The sequence below is a fragment of the Coturnix japonica genome, chromosome 4, assembly GCF_054131305.1.
Source record: "Coturnix japonica strain WE chromosome 4, WE-NBRP24, whole genome shotgun sequence".
NCBI classification, from domain to species: domain Eukaryota; kingdom Metazoa; phylum Chordata; class Aves; order Galliformes; family Phasianidae; genus Coturnix; species Coturnix japonica.
The window spans coordinates 74,803,463-74,814,490 of NC_140666.1; the positions used below are offsets into that span (position 1 = coordinate 74,803,463).

At 37.7% G+C, this 11,028-nt stretch overlaps 1 protein-coding gene across 1 annotated transcript in view; it reads left to right on the top strand.

Annotated features, from left to right (window-relative positions):
• SEL1L3 (SEL1L family member 3) overlaps window positions 1-8,637 on the top strand; it is a 30,822-nt gene extending 22,185 nt beyond the window's left edge. Inside the window, exons 18-24 of the mRNA XM_015862695.2 lie at window positions 665-755; window positions 866-950; window positions 3,020-3,129; window positions 4,332-4,459; window positions 6,166-6,268; window positions 6,360-6,432; window positions 7,392-8,637. Coding sequence (XP_015718181.2) covers window positions 665-755; window positions 866-950; window positions 3,020-3,129; window positions 4,332-4,459; window positions 6,166-6,268; window positions 6,360-6,432; window positions 7,392-7,558 — 757 coding nt within the window. The 3' untranslated portion in view covers window positions 7,559-8,637. The remainder of the gene's footprint in view (window positions 1-664; window positions 756-865; window positions 951-3,019; window positions 3,130-4,331; window positions 4,460-6,165; window positions 6,269-6,359; window positions 6,433-7,391) is intronic.
• The last annotated feature ends 2,391 nt before the right edge of the window (window positions 8,638-11,028 follow it).

Sequence of the window (11,028 nt, forward strand, 5' to 3'; positions counted from 1 at the left end):
GTCCTGAATTCTACAGTGCTGTACTGATATACTGAAATGCTATATTGCAAATGGAAAGTTAACTTCTATTGCTTGCTTTACAATAAATGAAATGCCTAGAGTCCATAGAGGGACCAAACACCATTCTTTACTCACACATTCTAATGTGTTCTATGTATTCTAATTCCTGTTCCGAAGTACCAGTAGTCTATAAAGACAGAACAACAAAGTCATATAGATGAACAGGTAGAGTGTTTCAAAATTGTACCCAGATGAATGTTTGACAGGTATAAACAAATTAATAATGGGTATTTTTAGGAGCACAGGGTAAGAGTCTTTTAAGAAAGTTATATCCAAAACATGTAAATAGATTATTGGGCTTAATATCAATATAGCTATGTAATCATTTTGCTCTTTAATAATAAATGTGCGCTAGCTTCATTCAATCTAGCTTCAGTACAAGAGAGAAAACACTAAAAATTCTTGAGATCCTGCAATACTTGTTACACCAAGCACTGCCAGTAGATGTAGCTGTTGTATGGAATCATCAACCTTTTGCTTTTAAACCTTGTACTCAGGTTTTACTCCTAGGAGATTTTATCGTTTTATGTAGTAATTTTAACTGTAACTAAAATGCTTGTGATTTTTGTTAATAACTTCTCTAATTTATTCTATCTAACTTTAGGCATGAAGCTTTGCTACATTATGTTCTAGCAGCTGAAACTGGGATTGAAGTGTCACAGTCAAATTTAGCACACATCTGTGAAGAAAGACCAGTAAGTGCATGTGTTCACAACTCATTACTCTAAAAGGAACACCATTTAGTAGGAAGGTGATCCTAACATCTTGAGTGTGATATAAATGGATGAATTCATTTTCTTTCAAGGATCTAGCAAGGAAATACCTAGCAATTGATTGTGTTTGGAGATACTACAATTTCTCTGTGTCTCAAATCAATGCACCCTCATTTGGTATGTATAAGAAATTCTTGTATTTTTATATGTTTTTTTCTTTAATTTTCAAAAGTTACATTTGTTGCAACTTCTGTGACAGTGAGCAAGCTAAGAACCCATGCTTATCAGACTTCCTTTTCAGTATCTTGGCAGGAATATTAGAAAAGTGTGTTAAGTAAGTTTTGTGTTTCAGTGCACTTCAAGAATTTCCCATTTCTAGGATAAAATACAGAGGAACAATTTAAAAAAGAAAAGAAAAAAAACACTGTGCTTAGAAAGCACCAGACATTTGGGAGCCTGAGCAATTGACTCAACACTGAAGAAAAAACAGCAGTAGAATTTAAGAGCTCACACTGTTTAGTTTATCAGAGAGAAAATCCAAAAGCAAATACACTTCCATATCATAATTGGGTCATGAGAAACAAACGAAGGCTAAACTAATTTATTGTGAGTTTTTCTGTTAGGGTACAGAGTTTATTATCACAGGCACAGATTACCATGGGGGACTGAAAGATTCTCTGTAAAACAAAATATATGCCTTTCTGAAAGAGGAAGTTCATTCATATATAAGTTAGATTCCTCCGGTTTTAAATGTTAATACATCTGCGATTTTAGTGTCTAAATCGTTTTGTTACCCTTGATAGAGTTCAGTATTTCAACATGCCCACCTATTTCACAAGAAAGTTTCGGTGCTCTGTAAAAAGAATGTGAAAGAGTGCAATCTAAAAATAATTCCAGTACTAGAACTAAATACCACATTGATAGAGCTTAAACCTGCAGGAGCTGACAAACCCTGTTAGGTTTATGAGGAGTTTGTTGATAGCTTAGCACTCTTACAGATCCACTGGCGGAATCTTACATTAGAAGAGCTTCTGAAGTTCAGACTCGTGAGGTGAGACTGTCATTCCATTGAAGGAAAGACAACTTTTTGACTTCAGCAAATGAAGGATTTTATTACTTCTTCTCTCTTCACATGAATAGCGTAAGGGGAGTTTAATCTTAGGCCCCTGTCTGCATTAGTGGAGGATCAAATCCTCCTTGTAGGAGAGTCTAAGGCTGGCAGCAGAGTTTATTTGAGCTACATTAACAGCAGTTTGACCACAAGGCCACTGCTTATTTCTGGAGAGTTTTCATGACAAGACTGGCATGGCACACCTAATACAGTCAAGGAGGGGGAACTCTCCTCTCTGTGATTCACTGCAGTGTTTTTGCGCTACCACTCTGCATCCTTGTTAGCCAGTGCATATTCTCTTTCTTCCATTGCTGTTGGGACTGACTCGCTGGAATAGCTCTGCTATAGTTCACTGTAAAGAAAAAAAAAACCAAAACAGCTGGATTTCTGAGCAACTGCAAGAGATATGCAAAACAAAGCCTGGAAGTGCTTCCAGATGTCTGGGGACAGTATAAGTGAGATAAGCGTGGACCTGGTCATGGAAGCTCTTAAACTCTTCAGCATATGTTAGTGCAGTGACATACTGGCTCCTGAATCAATGCTCTGCTCCTTCACAGTGTTTCATTACAGTGCAGTATCAGAGAAAGGTATTTGTAGGGTATCTGTTGAGCTCACCAGGAAAATTCTACCCCTGCTGTTGTCCTGGGTTGGATTGAATTGGAAATGAATGAAATTATTATTAGCAAACCTCCGTAGCTTTTGGGGTATGTTCAGCTTCCATAGAGACAGGTACAGAATGATCTCTTAAGCAGCATGTCTTAAGTCCTACTGAGTTAGTACGCTTACCTGAGTAATGGGCTACAGGATGCCCAAAAAGAGACTGACAGGTTTAGCAAGTGAAGAGGGATTTAAGTATGAAGTCTCTTAGTTTTTTGTAAACGTAGTAACAATCAGTTAACTGAATTAATTTATTGAAGAGCAACCATGAAAAATATTCAGTCAGGATAAATATTTTTAGTTGTCAGTCTGATATAAAGTAGTCACAGAGACAATGAGTGAGGAAGAATATTCCTTGTGTATATATATAATACACTGATTTGAAAAGAAAGATGATGAAATTCTCCATCACATTACTGGTTACTTTATTCTCTCTCTTCAGATGCTTTAAATAACACCCTACTGGTTTCTTCCACAGTTTATTTAAAGATGGGAGATTTCTACTACTATGGTTACCAGAACCATTCTAAAGACCTTGAACTGTCTGTGCGCATGTATGCTCAAGCTGCATTAGAGGGAGATTCACAGGTAGGACTGTTGTTATAATGCGTTGGTAAAATAATAGAGTTTAGAGCAGTCTATTGATTCATCTGAGACTGGTTGTTGTGGATCCATATAACTACTGTTTCATAATAGAAGGCAGACCTAGAAAAGAAGGACGTGCCTGGAGTTAAGTTGGATTCAAAGCTGAAGGTGAAAAGCCTAATTCAGTACTACCATGCCTTGACACACTTGATTCTTTTGTGACCTTTGGCATTTTTTGTACCACAAGCAGAAGAGTTAATAGAGTTGCCTGATTTTTTTTTTCCAATTAAATTGTTCATTGTTTTAGAAAATAGGAAGATCGGTGCATTTCCATTGACAGCATCGAGTATGTGCAAAGGTAAATTTTGTTTGCTCCATCAATAAAAGATCCATCTTAAATTGTTTTATAATGAAGAAAGATATGATGTTACATTACCAGAGACATGCAGCATTTCAGCCCTTCGTTCTGCCTTCACATTGTTCTGGAATGTCTTAGATTCATTGTTCTCCCTATATCTCTGACAGTGTCTACAGATAATATATTGTATGCTTTTTTATTAGAGGTAGCAAATTTAGGATCTCTTTCTAGATATTAGGACAAAAAAAACCTGATAAACTAGCAAAGGAAAGAAGATAAACATGAACAGTTATTTTGAAGTATGAAGGCCAGATTGACAGGGAGTCCTCTACTGCATCTCCCATGTGTTCATTTTCAAGGCTTGGAAGGGTCGCACTGATGGCTACAACTAGTCCTAGGAAGCCAAGTGTAACATTAAGGATTTAAATTGCTTGGAGCAAATGCCTCCTCTCAGTTTCACTGTTCTGATTTCTGAATTATATAGAAAAGAATTAGATCGTAACAGAAAACAATCTGTTCCTGCTTTTAGTCTGTGTACTCTAGTAGATGAGACATTATTGTTTGATATGGTGGCTGTGTTTAAAGAGCAAGCAAAGACAAAAAAGCTCAAGTGTTTTTCCAGGTAGTTTCTGAGAAAACTGTCACAGCAAATGAATGCTACTTCTTTTGAATTTTCTGTATTTAGCTGGATATACAGTTAGGAAGTAAGGCTCTCATAATTATTCAGTGAATATCATGTTACACTAATATAATTGTTTAGATACCTGATACTTATATCAAGTTTAGTCTCTAAATACATACATAGAATATTAATGGTTAAAATGCATATATGCTTTTTTATTACCAGGGTTTCTTTAATTTGGCCCTTCTTATAGAAGAGGGCAACTCCATACCTTCCTACATTCTGGATCACTTGGAAATTGATCAGGCATTGCATTCTGGTAATACTTCACTTCTTCAGGAACTTTATTACAGGTGAGGTTTTTTCGTTTGTGGGGGTTTTTTTGACCTTATCTTCTGTTTTTCCAAGAGTAGCATTAACTTTGGAGAACAGCAATTCTTATAATTATTAACTTCATTCACCTGTATGATTTAAGGCAGGTTAAGGTCAACATGTTTTAAATGCTTTAACTGCTAAATATACTTAATTTATGCTTGTTATGCGAGACCTGAGTTGTATGTGGTTCCCTGAATTAGCAGTGACTAGATTTAATGATCCAGATAAAACTTTTTCCAATTCTGCTTTTTTAAGTTCCTAACTTATTCACTGACAATTTCTATCTGTCCAAAAACAATTTTTTGTAATATATGTAGAACACAGAATTTACACGTGTGTAACTGAGGAAACCATAGTTCTTTCTGCTGTTTGTGCAAAGACATTCCAGTGATTCCTGCTCACATTGTGCCACAGATCCTCCTCGCACTGGGGTGGCACAGTGGTAGATAGGAGAACATTGCAGATCCACTGCCTAACCTGCTGTGTGAGTACTATACATGCAGGAATCACCTAAAGAACTCTGGTTCCAATACAGATCTTAGGTTTCTTTTCCCTAGATAAAGCAGCATGCTTGTGTTGGGAATGCATGGTGGGAACTGAAAGCTTACACACTACTTGATGGATATGAGGAACTAACTGCCTTTCTATATATTTAAGGGAGGAGGAGCTAATGGTTAACTATGAGGCTGTGAAGGAAGAATGAGTGGTTGGGTTTGTTTTTGCTTTGCCACTGAGTGCTGTGACCAAAAAAGTAAGAAATGGAGATAATATCAACACTAAGGTCTCACTTGTTAATTTGCCAGTAATCCACCAAAGTGGTCCTTTACTGCAGTTAGCCTGAACTTGTACCTTAACTTACTTCCAATCCACATTAAATTAGCAGTCAGCTAAGTAGGTCTTCCTGGGATTGTGCACCTGAACCTGAATTTTACCTTCCCTTGAGCTGAAGGCATCTGCTTTGCAGGAAGAATAGCACCAGAGTGGAGAGCACTGCTGTGATTTCCCATCATCCTACACTTTTGTCCAGAAGGACATGTACACACGCATACACACATCCCACCCATGCACACCACCTCAGCTTGGTTAAAAGAAGTATATCAGTCAATTCAGGCCCAAGGTATCTATGATTGAGAAGTTAAAATTCTCCTAGCTGGTAAAGTTCTAACTCATGAAACCGAGAATGCAAGTCAGTTCACACCACCACCACCACACACAGATCCCTAGCAGTTAATCACCTAAAGCACTCTGAACTCTGGGTGCACTGTGTAGTACTTCATTGTCTCTGATGGAGTTCTAGGTACCAGTCTCCTGCATAGACAGCCCAATTCTGTAGACTTAATCTTGAATCAAGTCTAACTGCTGGTGACTCACATGAGTTATAAAATATCTTGGATATCATATAGTACTGTGGTTCTCAGCAAGAACAGCCTAGATGCTTAGACCAGTTGTTGACTAATCAGAAAATATAAATATACTCCTAGGGTAAGGTATTCTGTGCATAATGAGATTAATCTGGTATTTCCTTGAATTTTTACTTTATCATCTGTGAGATACTGCTAATCATAGCTGCTTTTTATTATAGACTACTGTTACAGGATAGTGCAAGCACACTGGAGATTCCCAGATTACAGATGCCAGAGAGTTGCAGAGTAGGACTAATTAGTTTTTTTTAATCTGGTTGTAGGTGCTGGAATCATAGTAACCAAGAATCAATTAGCCCATGCTCATTAGCATTGCTTTATTTCTACATGAGAGTCTTCTGGAACAGTATTGTACAGTCTACTTTGGTATGTATGTTCCTTTGGTACATGCACCAGTTCATTTGGAGCACTATCTTGGCTATGCATTGATCTAACATTTTTATCCTCCCTGTCACAGATATATTTCATGGGAACCTTTCTCCTATCAACTCTGGTTGCATTTGCAGGACACTATTTTCAGACTCTATCTGGTAAGTATTTGTCACAACAAAAATGAATAAATAATAGGAGTGATCTTTTTGTTTCAGTGAGAGCTTTAAAAATAACCGTGGGAATTCTAGAAATGGTAGAGCAGTCTAAGCACAGCGGGTTTTCTGATATACAAGTCATTGTTTGCTTGTTGAAAAGAATCACGTGAAGTCAGACACAGATAGCTGGTTTAAACCTGTTCACTTCTTGAGAATTTCCCTTGATAAAACCTTTGATTCTTAATAAAAACACTAACCTCAGGAGATTATGCAGTCACTAATTATATGACTGCGAGTTCATGCATTGTTTCTTCAGTGTGCGAGACTGCATCCCATGTTGTGTACAACTGCATCCATTCAGATAGAACATGGGAGAAAAAGTGCAGTTTAGAGAACTGGTACATAGGACTAACTTGAGACTAGTCAGCTCCTCTGCAGACCAGTAACAGAATCAGTAAATACACTGAATCAGCAGTTGCAGATTCTTCCTGTCCAGAACTTGAGTTTTCTTCCACTAAATGCATTTTCTTTAGAAAAGAAAAACATTTCTGTGATATGGAAAAGAACAGCTTCCAAGTTGCCAATTTACATCAAAAGGGAATGGTATTTTAAAAGTATATTTAATGCTGAGATATACATATAAGATTGAATTTCCTGATTATTAGCATTTAGGACATCACTGTACATAATATGCTGATTATGGAAGTAACTTGGTAACCCGCATTTCCTTTCTTACTAGCTTTAATTGATGTAACTTGGGAGTCACAATGCATATGTACAAATGGCGTAGTTACAGTTACAGATACTCTTCTTTGATCATTTTATATTTCCTAACCTTTGTGTATTATCATCTTTACATTGTGATTTTATACCCACTTAATATTTCAAGATCAAGTTTTTAATTTGACTTTTCTTTAATGTGGAGTTTGTTTTTAATCATTTCTTTTGGTGTTTTTCTGAAGCCAGTCATTCTCTTGGAAGAAGATCCGAACCGTCACTGGCTGAACCTCCTTCCTCGGGGAGCAGCGGTGAGGATGCTACAAGACCAGTGCAACAAGATGAATCTACTTTATCAAATGATTTAGCACAGCAGGAGTTAAACCCTCTTAATCCTCTTGTTACCAGCTGAGGTGTACTCTGATAAGGCTAATAGTCTACAGGAATACGGGATATGAACAACTACAAGTCTAAGAACTGAAAACCAACCTTTTGAGTAGCATTAATAATACAGCCCAACATCCAAAATTACAGGGGAATCCACAGATCTAATTACTGTTGTAGAAAACCATTCCTATAATAACTTTAACACTCCAAACAGGGAATGCAGCTTATCTTACTATACCCAACAAATGATCATTGTGTATTTTATTGAAGGACTAGAAGACGCCATACAAAGTCAATACCTAACTGATGCAAAAACTCCCCCTGGTTTTGATGAAACAAATATTTTACTCACATAACTTACTAGATAAGCTCAAATGCAGTAAAGGTAACTTTACTGGTACAATTTCTAAGGTTTTCCGAGTTGGAAGCATGGAAATGATATACAAGTGAAACCCAGCCACCACCATTTTCCTAGTTCTGTGCCGCACCAGCCAGGAATTTGGTACCCATAACAGTCACAGTTTTTTTGGACACCTTATATTCCATCCTAATTCTTTCATGCAGAAAATATTCTCTTTGGAAAGAAAAGCACTGGGAGGATTTGCAGTGCAGTCGTAATGTAGCAGTACAACTGGCTAACCCTTGAAACATCAAAGTTTCACAGGTGTCAGCAATTTCCTAGGAACACAACAGTTAATATTTCCTCCACCCAAGAGGTATTGATTGGAGAAAGTCCTTAAATAAATAAAAGAATATTTAAGTGTTACCAGGTGACACCAAGTTACCAGGTAATACTCCAAAGGATTTATTTCAGATTCTACAGTACCTCTTCAAAGATACCTCTTTAAATGACAATTTGATTAAACTTAGATGGGAAATATGGATAATAAGAATGTGGTGCAAATGTCTTCTGTCTGATCTAAAGCTGTGAGGTAAGCGGCTGTAGGAGAGGTCTGACTTCTAATGCAGATGTACATTCACTTCTGCAAATGTATTTAGATCACAGACTATAAACTGCATCAATCTATGCATTACTGAGGGTTAAATCCACTCTCCTTGCACTACATTATTTACGCTTGTAAATAAAAATATTTTTCTAATTCAGCCTTAATGTGAGGATTTTTTGTAAAGCACCTGTCAGGTGAGATTCTCCTATAATATTATCTTACTACTGCAGATGTTTGAGAATATTATCTGTCGTGTCTGTTCTCTTAGGTTGAAGTGTGACAGTCAGCTATTACTTTCTTTGAAGAACACAGCATGCTCACAGAGCAGACTTGGGAGGGTTTTTTGTCATTCAAGAAGTAGGAGTTTGCAATAGGTAAGGAATGAATTAAAAGGAAAAGAAACAACCTTCAGAAAGAGACTGAAATATATACACACACATACATCAGTGTAGGTTCCTCCTACAAAAAAATATATACATAGAAATCCAGAAGTGTTCTGAGTCACTGCATTCAGCCAGCAGTTCCATTCAATAAGAAAGGGAGAAAATTGAGTTGCTGAAGTGTTTTTTCCTGTCTATCTCCAACTATATGATGAGGAAGTATACTCTTACTACTAGGTTTTTCACTTATTCAAACAAGAACAGTGCATTGTTGTTGTTCTTATGGTTGTAGAAGGAGGTCACGAGACAGATTTTGTTATAACACATATAGCCCGATATTCCTTTCTGCCAGGTACTGGGGAATGTTTACACAGGAATTTCACTTTTATGACGGCTGCTCCAAAAGTAATGCCTCTTGTTTTATTATGCTGGCCCACAATATCAGAGGTATACGTTGCTGGCATGGCAGTAGAAGTCGAACCTTACTGTGAATATCCCGTTATATATGACAGGTGGCAAAGCAGCCTACATAGAAGATAGCTAGGGAAATTGCTCTGTGTCTGGACTCCCCTCATTATTGAGCTTCCTAACACTTAGACTTTGAAAATTCCAGCTCTTCTTTCCCTTATATTCTCTTTCTACATCTATTTTAACCCAGTTTATTGGTTTACTGGAAGGAGGAATGAGTGTGGGGGACAATTTCTGTCAAAACATAATCAGCCTGTTCTGTACCTTTGTCCTGCACTTCCAAGTGAAGGGTCAACAGTCATCCTGTGTTAAACATCATAGTCCAGTAGTCAATGGGAACACATTATGCAGACAAGATTCTGCCATAAAACAAATCTCATCACAGATAACTTTTCCCATATGCTTTTAAAGCTTGTCTCTGCTTTCCTAGTCTTTCCTCAAATAGAAATACTGTAATTCCTGTAGGAGATGTACTTGAAATACATACAGAGAATACCAGGACTAATACATACTTGTATGTATATGTGCATGTATGACTAAGATGTAGGCAAGAGAAACAACACCTGAATCATTGAAAGAAAACTGCAAAGGTAGAAAAAGCAGACAACTGGAGTACAAAGATGCTGGAAACATTTCCCTAACAGCACAAGCTGTGTTGTAACTAATTGCTATGCCAAAAGGCCCAATTATTACTGTCAGTAAAAAGAAATGTAAAACCAAGTCCATGCCTAAATGTAAGACAACCCTCTGGAGCTGCACGCAGATTTGAGCATGTGCGAATCATAACTAGAAAAAGGAGTAATGAGTAACCAAAATGGGATGGAAAAGATTAAGCACAGTACACACAGATTATGCTTGCCTTACTGTAAGCATTAGACATCGTGTGTTTGCGAAATCTTGGTACAGATTAGATACTCTGAAACACTAATGTTCTAAACATATGCTTATGTGCCCCTTGACTTAAGGTACTCGAGTCTCTTGGTAAACGTATCAGATTCCTACCTTTCGGCACCTTAATAACACTTTAGAAGGAAGCTGGCTGCAGCAGGTTACTCTATAACTTCATCATCAATGATCTTTCCTCCTCTAATGTACCCATTGACCTTGATTCTCTCCCCAGATCCCATCGTATGGCTCCTGGTTTCACCCCTTGTTTGTCCAGGTCAACCTCTGCCTCTTTGATCACTCACCAGCCCTATAGATAGCTCCTAATAGTCAGCAGTGATATTTGTTCGTATCAGTTCCACCTGGCAAACAGCAGAAAGCACAACTTCACCAGCAGAGCCTAGCATGCACCGTTCTACGGCAGTTCAACAAAGTAGAAACCGAGAAACCTCAATGGCTTTTTCCATCTATTCATTACATCGTGGCTTAGAATCACAGATTTACACAGCGAACATCTTGAATTTGCTTCTAAACTTGAACAGCCTCTGGCTGAATTTGTATTAATGCACTAACGAAGTGCAGGCTCTACCCCACTCTCTGCCTGGCTGCGAAAGAAAGTGGCACAGCATGAACGTAGTTCAACTTGTCCTCAGAACGTGGATGCCTCACATTCTGCCTGTTCTACAGTCCTGGTCCATAAAACCCCCACAGCTTTGTCCTCACACTGTTGATGGGGTTACTTCTGTTCAAGCTGTAGGTGAGGCTGGAAAGCACAGAGCCAGATAGAACAGATGACCGTAAGCCACTGCCTAAGT